Source organism: Rhineura floridana, chromosome 4 (genome assembly GCF_030035675.1).
Source record: "Rhineura floridana isolate rRhiFlo1 chromosome 4, rRhiFlo1.hap2, whole genome shotgun sequence".
Lineage (NCBI taxonomy): Eukaryota > Metazoa > Chordata > Lepidosauria > Squamata > Rhineuridae > Rhineura > Rhineura floridana.
Window position 1 is genome coordinate 110,782,514 of NC_084483.1, and position 15,013 is coordinate 110,797,526.

The window sequence follows — 15,013 nt, forward strand, 5'->3', positions numbered from 1 at the left end:
ATTTTTATTATTAACAATCAGGAACACATTTTATCATTTTTCAGAATTTGTTGACCTATGTAGTAGAACAACAAAAATATTGCAGCAACTGTGGTTCTGACTTGTTTTAACAATTGGAATTAATTGTCCATAACATAAAAATCCATAAGGCATTGCCTGATTGCCTCCCAACCTGTTTATTTGCATAGCATGCACATTCTGGAGATATAAAAGTTCTGTTTTTAAACTGCCTGGGTCATTCATTATTAGAACAGCAAGGCCCTCTTCTGGATGGTAATCATAATATGATCGAAGAACAACTCAACAAAACACTGAAATGCCAGCTCTAAACACTGTCTTTTCTTATTGTCTGTCATTTTCCTACCTAGTTTTCCTAATGTTTCTTTGGAAATATACTTCCCAAGATTCATTCAACAAATTCTGGGTATGCCAGACTTCAATCTTCTAGGTGGTTTTCTATCACAGGCATGTAAGAAAAATCCGTTTCCTAAATTCATCAACAACCTAATCTGAAAAAGCAAACATGACCCAAATAGGTCAAACAAGATCAAAAACCATGGTTTGTCCATTCATGGCAAGCTATAGTTAAGCTTTCATAACCATGATGCCTCATTTGAGTTCAGTGTAAACAAGCTATTTCTGGGATTTGCTAGCTTACCTTTCTACCTCACTAAAACACTGGAAACGTGAACTGTGATGAGATGAGGAAAGCATGTTTACTTTTAGGTACTGCCAAATATCCATCTGTCTAGGATTCAAGGCAAAGGGCCATAACTCAGCAGAAGAACACATGTTTTATGTGCCAAAGGTCCCAATTTCAACCTCCAGTATTTCTAGTTAAATGGGCAAGTAGGATGGGATGTGAATAACCTCTGCCAGAGATCCTGGAGAGTTGCTGCCAGTCAAACTACACAATACTGGCCAGACAGACTGGTGGTCTGACTCAATATAAGGCAGCTTCAATATGTCTAAGTGCTAATGGGACTGGCTTTCACGACAGTTTTCAGTATAACAGCCATTGCTCATGCAAGCTGCCAAACTCAACCATGGATTGAGGTGGTGCTGTTCTGGCTGATGGAGCATGCAGAACTCTGAGCATGCTGAATTTTAGTATGGTTCTAAGGGATTCAATTGTACACAGAACTCTGTATATATCACTGGCCTGAATATGATCATGTGTGTGCATGGCATCAGAGGCAGAAAGTCAGCATAAGCCACATCTGTTAAGCCAAGGACCATCATGATAATTGGCCCTCCCTCTGATCAGTTCAAAATAGGTAGGGCTACAACAGTTCCATCTTAACTGCTGTCACTGAAAGAATGCCACTCTTTTCTATTGATCCCCATAAAAAATATCCAGATATTTTAACCAAAAGCCCTATTTGATGATTTGCTTATTAACTTTCAAGAATCCATAAGTGACACTTTAGGACATCTTACAGAGTAACAGATATGAGTTTCTTCGCCTCTTGGTGCTAAATACCACTCATCACTGGCCAGGCTTTTCAAAGATCTGTTATTCTCCCAGCTTCAATTTACCAACCATCACAGCTAGTCATTTATGGTATTCCTTTTTTCGAACTTTTGATTTCGGTGCTGCCACAAAGAGAGAAAGCATAGACATTAATATTCAGAAATGTAAAAGCCAACATTAGTTAGAATAATAACAAGGTATTTACCATTTGGATTTTCTTGTCTGTAGAAGGTTTTCAACATTTCAACAGCTTCTTCAGAACGATAACCAGCTATGCACTGTAGAGATTGGAATATTTTGTTCACAAAAGGCCTCCCAAATGAAGACATATTAATATTAGGATTCCCCAGCACTTGTCCCAAAGAAGATTTTTGACTCTAATCTCTAGGTAACATAAAAAAAACTTCAACAGATGTGACTTCTGCCATCACTGTACTGAAGTTTCAGAGGCAATTTTTAAAAAAAATCAAATCTACTAACATCTTTGTACCAGGGAGCTTTTAAAGGCAAAGGAGTGTCTTTCAATGACAAATATTACTTACCACAAAGGGTATCAAATTTACATACACAAATGGCTTGGGTATTCTCATTTTATCTAACCAGCACTGGAAGAAGACACACCGTAATAGGTCCCATGCCTCAAGTTATGGGAAGAGGGACCTGCATCTTATCAGTAGCCTTGTTTTTACCACTGATTGCTCTTGAGCCCATTGTTCTTGTGAGGGTTATGGGCAATTGCTAAGACATCTTTCCAAACGATCTTTTTATTTGTCTTCACTGGCACAAATGCTTATAGGACAGATCTATCAGCAGATATTAATAATACTGCAGTTCGATATTCTGGTTTGTAGGGATTGCTTAAAATGACAGTTTCCTGGTTTGGACTTTAAAGGCAACTAACTGTGATTTAACAAATCCTGGAAGTATTGAATAAAAGCATATGAGAGAAGGGAAAAGAAGATGTACACATATATGCCGGTTGTTTCCATTTCAACCAACCATGATTTGTTGGCCAGGAATTGTGTCTGAGCCAAACCTATGAGTTTATCCAAATGTACTTGTCTTCATGGATGTGTTTTCCCCTAGTAACAAAATGACCTTGACCTATCAAAATAACTGTGCTACGCTGCAACTTATTCAATCCACAGATATCTCCCTATTAACATGTATTTCAGAACATGTGTGAATGAGAGTGACAACACGTGCGCGCGCACACCCACATACACAAAATAAGATGCTTTCAGTGAATGCACAGATTTAAAAAGCATAAGCCCACATAAGGGAATGCTTTCTATGTAGTCATCAACTGTAATTGCTTGAGAATGGAAATCAAGTTTCTTCAATATAAAACATTTCTTCTCACACAGTTGCCACAATGCAGAGCTAGTGTCATCACTATGTGAAATATTAGGGTACATGAACTGCTCTTTGTTTCTTTTTAAAAAACAAAATTACATCCAACTCTGTTCCTATGATTGCTTCCAAGTATTTTGCTGTTCCTTCATCCATATAAAGTATATTTCTTCAGTAAGCTTAGAGCCTGCTCTTCCTTTTTAAAAGAAGGTGAGACGGTCTTCCATCCATACACTAATCAGATTCACTTACTTCATCAGTGCTACACAATTAGGTGCTTCCATCCACTTAGCCCACTTTAATTGTAACCAGTTTTACAATTCCCCTTCTGAATTCTTTCACACCTCAAACAAGGAAGGATTATAGCATACTCTACTGAATAAATAAAGAAATGCTGAAGATACCAGATTAGGGAACATCAGTCCAGCCAGCTATTTCTGTTGGGGGATGGGAACAGAGTGGCTATTCTAAACTATTTACACTCTCTCAAAATGTGGACCAAACTATCACCAGGAAAATGCTAGCACAACAGTGTTAAGGATGAATTTCATTGGTAGTTTCAGAATGAAGGCACTGGCAACAATATTTTGTTGTAATATGCTTCCAAACTTTCCCGTGGCTGCGTGGAGGTGCTATTGCTATTGTTTTTTTGTTATTGTTATGCTTTTATAGTGTTTTACTTGTTTTTGTTTTAATATTGTGTAAATCGCCTAGGAACCTTCCGGTATCAAGAGACTAATAAATCTAATAAATAACAACAACACACTTTTAGAAGAATCTCTCTCCAAATGGGGTTGTACCATCAAACTGCACTTTCTTCTCCTGCATGCTTCTGTGAGAAAATTAAAATCTTGGTGATTTCACCTGGAATGGTTCCCCTGTGTCTGTTAAGGTAGCAGAAGAGATGTTCAAAACTGAACCACAGCCTCCAAATCGTTCATTCTGGCAGCCATAAACAACCAGTGGAATTTATATACACAAGTTAAGGTATTAACTAGATTGAAAAAATAAAGAGTGTAGAATACTACTGTCCTGGCTTAACAAATTGTATAAGTGGAGCTGATACCTGTATGTACTCTCAAACCTATGCCTCCCTCCGCTCTCACACAAACTCCTCCTTCCCAGAGACACGCTGTTAAGAATCTGGTAACATTTGCTGGCAAACCATCTCTCACTCACTCCTGCTCCTTTGGTGCTGACTCACGGTTCCCTCTATTCAAAATGTGCAGGCAATAACTACCACTACAGCATCTTTCCCCAGTCCCCTAACCCAGAGTCAGAGATGGCATAAGACATTTTGGTACCTGGAGCAGAAATGCCAAACAGGAGAGATACAAATATAATAATAAACTAATTAATTGACCCTTTAAAAGACTGAACCTGATCCAAGCCAACTTACCCTACTTATTTATTTATTGTATTTGTATACCGCCCCATAGCCGAAGCTCTCTGGGCGGTTTACAGCAACTAACTTGATGGTAGGGTTGGCCCTGCCCAGCACCCATTCATTGCTTAGACTCATCTGCACCAAGGCTTGTTAAATAAATTTCTTGTCCATAGGACCAGACCTTGGGGAATAAAAGGGGGAGAGGGCTATCGCATCTGGTTGACTGAAGTGGGAAACAGAATGCTGGACTAGATAAGCCTTTGATTTTATCCAGCAGGGTTTTTATTATGTTCATAACGTCTGCACAAACAAATCCCCACACAGACCGTATGTTAACAAAGTGCTGTCCTCTATTAGCTTGTTAGCAACCGATACGCAAGGTGGAAGTAGCATACCAATGAATCATTTCCCATTCCCAAAGGATACTCATCATGCGCAGAGCCGCCGCACACATTATACAGGGCTCTACAGTGACATACAATACCGTGTGCACAAAGACTTCTTCAGGTTCCTTCTTGCGCTGATGACACCAGTCTATAACCTGATCAATTGCTACCATTTCTGCATGGCGAGTAGCCTGTGAGGGTGCAGAAAAATAATACCAGTATTTACACCAAATAGTAATGCTGGATATATCTGAACAAAAAAATAGCTCTGTATTTAATTTAATATGAAGACAAAGGGTAGAATCCAAAATTCATTCCTGATAGTGGGAACTATCCCTTGAGTAAGTTTGGCTCAGGGGGTGGCAGGAGGGGCAGACATGACATTTGGTTGAGAGCCCTTCCATAATAGCATGAGAAGTGGTGTTGGGGCTGCAGGAGAAGGTGAGCATCAGCAACAGTACCTCCGTTCCACCAGTGGAATCCCTCCACTGAATCAAATGCTTTCTGTGGATAGAAAGAGCCTTTTCATCCATCGATGGAAGTCTGGATCCAATCTAATATGCAGGATTTCCCGCAATGAGCAGCGGTTTTACTAGATGGCCCACAAGGCCCCCTCCAATTCTATGGATTCTATGATTTGTAGCTCTGAAAACTTAATTCTGTCATTGTCTCTGATCTGTAATTTCATGGTCCCAGAATCCAGCAGCGACCAGGCTACAGTGTCATTAGCTAAAGAGCCAGAGAGAGTTCCTTGTTGAAAATATGATGCTGGTGATCCGAGGATCACTGAACCCAAGGCTGACAGTGGACCGTTGAACCACACACAACAAGGTCCACAGAACCAGAGCCAGGGTCCTCATGAGTACTTCCCCTGAACCCGAGGGACCAAGTGCCTCCCAAAATAGTCCAGTGGTGCAGGAACTACACCAGGCAAGAGACTGTGGTACAAAGGAGAACTGCCCATCTTCAGACCAGATACTTAGCCCTTTTAAAGATTCCAGTTCTCCAAAAGGGAGTGAAGCCTAGGACAAGCAAACAGTAGGCAGAGGCAGAGGCTAGCCTCAGTTCAATTTGAATCCTTGTTGGAGCAAGTGGCTTACGAGGAACTCTCCATGGTGCTGCAATTACTGACCTGCTTTGTCCTGTGGACTCCTTTGCAAGCTCTGAATAGGATACCACAGTATGCCAAAACACAGATTAGATTAAGACAAGCAATTGAAGCAGATTCTTGCCATCATAGTAACAACCCATGAGAACACTCTACCTCTACCTCATCACATACAAGTTCATCATCTTCACTATCGATTTTCAAAAATGACAAGATACAAGAAGAGACAATTTTGATGACATTATATGCTAATGTGTCACTGCAGTGATGCCAAAACTTAACAACTGAAACTGTCTAAAAGATGGTCATGATAGCTACAGAAATTTAGTTTCAAAACAATAGAACATCATTCAGTAATATAGGAAAGCAGAGCATTTTGTTGGCCCTTTATTGAAAGATTGTTCCTTATGAAATGTCTGATAAAAAGGGAAAATACACAATACATCTGTTTCTCTTTATCCTTGGTTAACAAATGCTATGGTAATTGGTTTTTCCATTGTTGAAAGCATCCCAAGCACAACAGTTCCAAGCTTTTGCACAAATTCCCTTTTAGGCAAGGACAGAGAGGTCAGACAGAAAGTGGCCAGTTGGGGGAAGGCATACTCAGCTACTGGCAAAATGTGTTCCCTACTTATCAAGATATAAGCCTCCTTATTTTGTATCTAACTCAGTCTATGAATAAACATGAGAGAGGAGATAAGACCTACTACTCATAAGAGCATAGGGGACCCTCTGTCTTTCAAGAGCTTTAGGCAAGTTCATGGATTCCGTCTACAGCCACTTCCAATTAGGAACATTTGAAAATGCTGCTAGGTTCAACTGGACATCAGTATTGTTTACGGATAAAACCCAATAATGCTATCTCATTTATTTATTTGCTTTTTGGATTTTTTTTACCCTGTTCTTAAGCGGATAACCTCCCAGAGGAGCTTATATAAAAACTCTTTTAAAAAGCAAGACGAAAAGGAGGGCAAAAATAATAATAAAATTAATCTGTGATAAAACAGGATTAAAAAACCAAGACCTAAGAGGTGTGGCAGGGCCGGATTAAGCTGAGGAGGGCCCCTAGGTTGATTGGCGTTTGGGGGCCCCTATCCCCATGCTTCACCTACCTTTCCGTTATTTTTTGCAGCGCGCGCAGGTTTGCCATCGATCAAGATGGTGGCCGAGGTTTTCCTAAGGAGCTGAAGCCTCTGCTGCCATCTTGGTTGATGGCAGCAACGCGCACGTGTAGCACGCATGCGTGCCATCAGCCAAGATGGCAGCAGAGGCTTCAGCCCCTTAAGGAAACCTCAGCCACCATCTTTATTGATGGCAAATCTGTGCGCCGCAAAAGACAACGGAAAGGTAGGTAAAGTGGGGGCATAGCGATCCGTGGATGCTTCCGCGGATTGGGGAAGGCCCCCTGTAACTCCAGGAGCCCTCAGGCCAGCGCCCCATGGGCCCCCAAGAGCTCCAGGCCCCTAGGCTTCAGCCTACTAAGACTAATGGATAATCCGGCCCTGAGGTGTGGGCTTGTAAAAGGATCTGCATGTAGTGCTACCAAAAGAAAACAGACACAATGCTGTCTGGGGAGAACATTCCAGAGCTGCAGTCCTACAACCCTTGATCTTGCTTCTCTTCTTGTCATATGTGAAATGTGAAGTATGACCTTCATACTTGAACAGATTCAAGTAGAAGGTACTCAAGACCCTCAGCCTTTTGGGGCTTTAGAGATTAAAACCAGCACTGTGAATTGTGCTCAGAAATAAACTGAGCACCAGTGCAGCTATTTCACAGCTGACTGGACATTCAATCTGAGTTAGCAATCTAGCTGTTGCATTCTGAACTTATTGCCATTTCCAAACAGTCTACAAACACAGCCCCACATATGAAACATTGTACTTCCCTGAACAGGACATTATCAGAGCATATATAACTTAGCCGGGCTATCTTTGTCCCAAGACATGCCAATAAACCATTTAGTGACAAAATGGCACGTATCTTTTGGTAAGAGACGCTTAAGGGTATGGGTATTTAACGCTGCTTGGTTTAAGATAAATGAAGCCAATATGTTTCATTGAATTCCACTTACTTACCATTCTATGGCTGTTAAGATAGAAATCAAAGACAAAAGACTAATTAATTATTGGATAGATTTATAACTACTCTGACTTAATATGCTAAGGTTTTATTAACATCATTTAAATAACTTCAGGTAGACCATTTGACTTGTGACATGCTTCTTCTACAAATGATTTCAGGTCAAAATAAAGATCTAAAAATATGTAACTGATAACAAATAGATCGCAAATTGAATTACCAGTACCTAATGCATTCACCTATAAACCACTGTTATATTACAACTTTGCAAATTAATTTATTTATATTTATTTTATTTATTTGTTAGATTTTTATACCGCCCGACTAGCATAGCTCTCTGGGCGGTTTACAGCAAAATACAGATACATACAATAAGAATCCATAATAATACTACAAGAGCACATATAAGAAAATAAAAAGTCTAAAATCAATTATAGCAAATTTAAAACTAAATTAAAATTAAAATTAGATTAAAATGCCTTAGAAAAGAGGAAGGTTTTAACTTGGCGCCGAAAAGATAGCAAAGTCGTCGCCAAGCGCACCTCATCGGGGAGACTAAATTTAAATTTAAATTTCAACTAGCCCTCCCAAAGATCATGGATGGCAGATGTCATGAATAGTGTAAAGCATTCCAGGAAATGTTCAGCCAGCCTCCAAATTTCAGATCTGATACCATCCCCACACACTTAAAAACCCTCTCAATTTGTGTACTTGTTCTTTATAAATCCAGCCATGATCAGTATTTGAAAGGGAAGGGTTGCTACCACAGTACAACTCCCCCCACCCCATGAACGAATTTGCCACACACGTTATTCTTTAGTTTCTCCAGCCATGTTGATAGCCTCCAAGGATAGGAATCGGCAACTATTTCACTAGAGCAGTGACAAAGGAGAAATTCAACACACACACACACACACACACACACACACACACACACACTATTCTTATGCTCACATTGGTCCTAGTAAACAAGAGACATGAAGCAGATGAGGAAGTAGTCTCTATTAGATCAATATCTATTCATGAATACAAGCTTTTAAATAAGTCATTGTTAGATAAGAGGAAAATCTAATTTTATTAATGTACTATTTGTGAAACAAGGACATTGCAAGGAAAACAATTTAATAATTTCAGATTATGTTCTGATCATAGAACCATGGCAAAGTCAGAAGAGTAACAAAACAGTCCTACACAGCATTTCAGCAAACCACAAAACTTCAGACACTGGGGCACAATACAGATCCACCCAGAAGAGCTTATAGTCAGGATCTCTTGCATGATTCAACACTGGCACTTTAGGATGCAATCCAACTCGTATTTATGCCCGGCTGAGGGGAGTTGGATGTGACAGACCCCCAGCTGAGCTGGCAGGGTCCCAGCTTTGCCAGGTTCCGCCAGCAAAAGCCCTCAGGCACGGCAGAGCTGGGAATCTGCTGGATCAGCCAGGGGTCCACTGGGGAAGCCCAGCCCAGCGGAAGGGGTGCCAGCAGAAAGCACAAAAAAGGGTGTTCCATTAGCTTGTCGGAGGAGGGGCCAAGGGGAGAGTTATGCAACATCCAGCTCCTGTTCGGAGTGCTCCTGCAGGTCCTGATCCGGGCCAAAGTTTTGTTGAGAACAAGGTTAGACTAAGAAAATAATTATAATGGAAGTCAATGTGAAGTGCTTTACTCGCCTGTAGGGGTATTTGTGAGAGCCACCTTTTTCTTTTCTGTTTATATGTACAGCTCCCAGCTGAACTGACATCCTGCTGGCCCAGCAGCTCCAGAACAGCAAATGGATGCCACAGAGCTTCCTGCCAACTCCTCCTCTGCCAACACCCCTTCTGCCGGCTTCCCCTGAGTTGAATTACTCTGTTAGTAAAATTTAGAACAAGGGTAACATTTCTGTGTAAGGCATTATCTCCTGTCCTTTGCAAGTGTCAGGACCTCTTTCAGTTACCAGGATTTCAACTGACACAAGCCAGAAGGGCCATGTAACACTGCTCACAAAATAACTAGAAGATATTTATTAGCTTCCTCTTTGTTTCTGGGCCCAATTCAAAATGGTGAGTTTGATCTTTAAAGCCCTACATACTTTGGGCCCAGCTTATTTGAAAGAATGCAACCTCATATACAATTCCCACAACCACAATGCACTGAGATCATCCAAGAAAGTTCTTTCAGGAGTCTTCCTGCCATCTGAGGTGGTATTGTTACATGGTTGCTTTTATGGTTTTGATTTTGCATTTGACTGTGAACCGCACAGAAAGCTCTGTTATGTTTGCTATCTTACGTAATATATTCACTAATAGGCAGTTTAAGAATATACCTATAGCCATTTCTATCAAACTTTGAAAAGCAGGGAAATTGGGCAGCTATAGTGAATGCACCAGGGGAGCAGGAGACCTGACCGCCTCTCTGAGATATTGTACTGCCCTACAAATTTGTCAAAATGCAAACACAATTCGGGTTGATCTTTCACAGTCCAATCCACTTCCTGTGTAGCTTTGAAGAATTTGGTTACTTGTGCTTCTGAGCATATGGTGAGTGATGGCAACATCTGCATCAGGACTGCATCTCCAAAGATGGAGAATTACATTTTTGTATGTTTGTTGGTGTTCTTCTTACTTTGCTTCTTTCCTGTGTTTACTGCTGTTTCTACAGAGAATCTAACCTGGAAAATTATATTTCACTCATTATTCATCCTAGAAATCTGTGTCAAATGTATTTTTATTATTTTCAAAGCATTTTTATTCCATATGATGGTGAAGACAGCCTTTTGTGTTTCAAACTGGAGGTTATGTTCTATTTTTATTTTGGGTGCATTAACAGTTGAATCTGAAACTGCAACTTTGATGTAAAATCAATTAAAATATGTTGTTATTTTAAGCAATGAATGTAGCTGCTGGAAAAAAAACAAACTTGGTGTGCCCAAGATGCATGTTTTGAGCCTGCTATGCTTAAACCACTCCACTTAAGGAAGAGTGGGCATGGTCAATTAAAAACATAGAGCACACCTAGAAATTTGCTAGAATATATTTCACCTCCCACTGTTTTATCTTGTGCAAATTGAGACACTCCTCATGTCCATGGGAAACTATTCTGAGAACAGTCAGTGCCATTATTCCACAATTGTTTTTGGAGCATTTTTTTTAGTGTTACAAAGTGTTGCTGTACTTCACATATTCACAGAAACAGAAGCAAAAGAGAATGATTTACTATAGGAAACATCACTAAAATTGCAAACTAAATCAAACATATTTAAATTGACTATCTGAACAATATCAACGGTTTTAATATAGTTGCTTCCTCCCTGCTAAACCTAGCAGCACAGCATGACTTGTTTTTGTTTTTTGGGCTGACTGCAGGTGTTGCCACCACTCACCTTATGGTAAGAGGCACATGTTATCAAATTCTTCCAAGCTACACAGGAAGTGGATTGGATTGTGAAAGACCAACCCAAATTGTATTTGCATTTTGACAAATTTGTAGGGCAGTCCAATATCTCAGAGAGGAGGTCAGGTCTCCTGCTCCCCTGGTGCATTCACTATAGCTGCCCAATTTCCCTGCTTTTTAAAGTTTGATAGAAATGGCTATAGGTATATTCTTAAACTGCAAGGTTTGATTATTTGCATGCTTATTGAGTTCAATGGGATTTACTCCTGTACAATCATGTCTAGGATAGGTAAAACTGACCATGGGGGAGGGGGGAGGGGAGAGCAGAGGGAAGGAAGAAGGGGGAGAGGGGAGCAGAAGGAATGGGAGGGGGAAGGAGGGGATTGGAAGGGGAGGGAAGGGGCAAAAAGGAGGTGATGGGAGGGAGGAGGAGGGCAGGGCAGGTTTGATCATTTGCATACTTATTGAGTTCAATGGGATTTACTCCCATGCAATCATGCTTGAAAATGAAATGGACTGCCTTTAAGTCATTTCCGACTTATGGTGAACCTCTGAATAGGGTTTTCATGGTAAGCAGTATTCAGAGGTGGTTTACCATTGCCTCATTTTATACTTTGAACTCTCGATTCTCTCTAACCGTTTTGTGTATCACCATGAAAATTTAGAGGGTAGTTAAGCAAGTGTTTCTGAGTTCAGGACTATAAGTTTTGTAAGATTTTGTTATCAAATGAGTTTATGGGAAAGATCAGAATGGCATGAGGGGTATTTTCAAAATAACATTGCGGAATGTGAAAAATCCATGCTGACTATAGTATACAGCCACTCTTGTGGCTGTATATTAAACACTCAAATGACCAAAACTATCAATAAAACACCTTCAAGGGCATGTATGCACCTTGTGAATGGAATACAGTACTCTTATTTAAACTGCTGCTTTTCTTGGTAAATGTTTATATATCTAATAAGATTCGATATACATTACCTGTTCATCATAAAACTTGAGACTGTTACCAAATTTACTTTTTTAAAAAAATTAACAAGAGTGTATCATCTTTTCATTTTTACATGTCTCCTGAAAACACTTCTGTTTCACCAAACTTTCAGTGGTTGATGATATGCTGTTTTTAAGAATTACACCATCCCTTTTTTGTTTGTGACAGTTATATCACTTTAAGGACCATTTTACTTACTTATGCAGCACAGTGGCTTACATTAGTTTAATTCAGTTAAATAGCTTACATTTTTAGTTTCATTCACTTCATTCTTTCCCTTTCCTATGATCTCATTATTGTAGACCATGAGGCAACCAACAGGCACTTCACCATTCTCCAGTGCTTCTTTAGCCTATCAGACACAAAAAGAATCAACAAGAGCAATGTTTAAAAAGTTTGTGTCAGCTTTTTCACTGATTATAGACACAAAGGCAAAATACATTCAGTTACAGTTCTTCCCATGAACACACACAAAGCCCAGCAGATGTGTCCACGACAAAGTAGAAGCCCCGATCAAATGGGGCAGATTGGCAGCAAAATCTGACAAGGATACAGTTTCTATCACTACAACTTCAGGCTTTCAGCATGTATCACACACACAACTGGCTACTCTTAAGAGTAAATGTGGAAATTGTTGTGTTCCGTAGTTTTCATACAAAAAGCAAAGGCGGCCATGTTACCTCACAAGAAAAATTCAAAGATCTACATTAGGGCAACACCTTTATTTTGCCAACCACAATGTCACAAAATCATGTGCACACTTTCAAATCTCCAGAACTGTTCATTAGATTAGATGTTAAACAAAGCAAAAGGGGTGGGGGCAGAGAGAAGAGGTTAAGCCATTTCTGCCTGCATCTTCAGGTGGAGTGAGGGATGACACAGCAGACATTCTGTTATCAGGTTGCCAGGAGACCTCTTAGGAAGCAGAAACATACAATGCTTGTTCCCCTCCTTATGCAAATACAAAACCTAGCCATTATCCAGGTCTGTTCTTCAATCCATTGGTAGGTGGACAACAAGAAAACAGAGAAACTAAGTAGTCCTTACATAAGAACATAAGAACATAAGAAGAGCCTGCTGGATCAGGCCAGTGGCACATCTAGTCCAGCATCCTGTTCTCACAGTGGCCAACCAGGTGCCTGGGGGAAGCCCGCAAAGCAGGACTTACATTAACAAAGGTTTTAGGTGGAGTGCTAGGTAAAAAACATCCAACTGGGGAGCATTACCTATCAACTGGAGGGAATATTCTTTTAGAGAATTAAGTCCCATCTTCACGTAGTATAAAATCTTCTTCATCCAAATCAGGATCCTGCTGTTCAAGGACTTTCTAACACCTGTAGATGGGACTTCATTCTCTGAGGGAACTTTCAAATTCCTTAAATCAGGCTGTTTATTAGATTATTTTAAATTACATATATGACAAGGACAGCCAATGTGGTGCCCTCCAGATGTCTCTGTACTCCACTTCCCATCATTCCTGGCCACTGGCCATCCTTGCTGGGACTGATGAGAGCTGAAGTCCAACAACATCTAGAGGGCACCATGTTGGCTTTCTCTGGAATCTACTATTGTTAACAGGAATGTGGTGTTTATCAGAAAGCAATGTAATTAGTTAAATGTTCGAGGCTTTCCAGGGATGAATGCAGAAAATACAGTAGGGAGGGAAAATGAATATACAATTGCAAAACTAGATAAGAGATAATTAACCAAAAATGGCTAGCATGGCATACAGGTCTGGTTTCAGTGCAGGAAATCCAAGCCCAAATCTCTGCTTAGCAAAGTAGCATACTTGATGGCTATAAGTCGTCATCATCACTTTGTCTAGCCCAACTGACAAACTAGGATAAAGTGAAATAAGGATATGATGTGACTGTGTGAACTTAACTCCTAAACAAAAGCCCTGAAATAAACATATATCAGGAAAAACAAAGCATATAGCTTATCTCTTCTAAGAAAAATCCCTTGAACTGTGTCAGTTAGTATATTGGTGTTTCCAAAGCTTAGGTTGAGTCGTACAAGTCAGCTGGTATGTAGCATGACAAACAGTGCCATTACACAACAGATGACAAAAGGAGACATAAGGTTGATATGGAGCCCACCAAAATGTAGGCTTCACAGAAAAAGAGAAGCAGATGTACTAACAGGCAGGTTTGTTAACCATTCCTCAATGAGGGTTTTTGAGCCTTACGAGAGTTTTGCGTTTCTAAAAGGAGATTGGTAAAGAAGGGAGGAGAGAATCCTGACAATCTACAGACCAAACATAGGTGTTCAAAAGAAAAATGTTTGAGAACCACTGGGCTGGTAGGCAATATCTACAGTCCAGATCCCAAAGTACCATCAGGCGTTCTTTGCTTGCTAACTATCTGCTTCCATCTCTAACTTTGCCATACCTCCAGCTACTGATCTCTGCACAGTTCTTAACTATGAACCTGCTTGGAGACAGGACTCAAATCCAGATTCTCAGTTCAACATAGAGGTGCAGAAGTATTCTAAATAAGAACAGATGTTTGCACACCTCTGCTCCCCAAATAAGCCTTGAGTCACTGTTAAACACCTTCTCCCTGCCACTGGTAAAGTGTACCCAAAGAGAAGTACTGGTATTGTCTCTAGCCCAAAGCTTTGATCCCAAGCAAGGCATTTGCACATGATGTTCACAGGTCAGCACATACAAATAAAGAACTGGTGCTCTGTCTCCCAGAATAAGCTTTGGGCTATCCCAAATGATACACCCCATCGCTTGGAGAATGTACCCTATAAGATGCACAGACAGCAGGCTCATCACAGTGCTTTGTGTTTATAAAAGACAAGCTCAAGTATGATGTCCCCCACACCTGTGATGTTCTTTCTTTACAGATAC

At 40.3% G+C, this 15,013-nt stretch overlaps 1 protein-coding gene across 2 annotated transcripts in view; it reads right to left on the minus strand.

The window, feature by feature from the left end:
* Positions 1 to 15,013, minus strand: part of ADAT2 (adenosine deaminase tRNA specific 2) — a 19,893-nt gene continuing 4,880 nt past the window's right edge. The window contains exons 3-7 of one of the 2 annotated variants that reach the window (XM_061624034.1): positions 12,404 to 12,508; positions 4,641 to 4,791; positions 3,692 to 3,798; positions 1,680 to 1,752; positions 2 to 1,596 (exon numbers count right to left, since the gene is read on the minus strand). In XM_061624034.1, the coding sequence (XP_061480018.1) occupies positions 1,556 to 1,596; positions 1,680 to 1,752; positions 3,692 to 3,798; positions 4,641 to 4,791; positions 12,404 to 12,508 (477 nt within the window). In that variant the 3' untranslated portion in view covers positions 2 to 1,555. Of the gene's footprint in view, positions 1,597 to 1,679; positions 1,753 to 3,691; positions 3,799 to 4,640; positions 4,792 to 12,403; positions 12,509 to 15,013 lie in introns of both variants that reach the window. The other variant, XM_061624036.1, reaches the window with a different exon arrangement.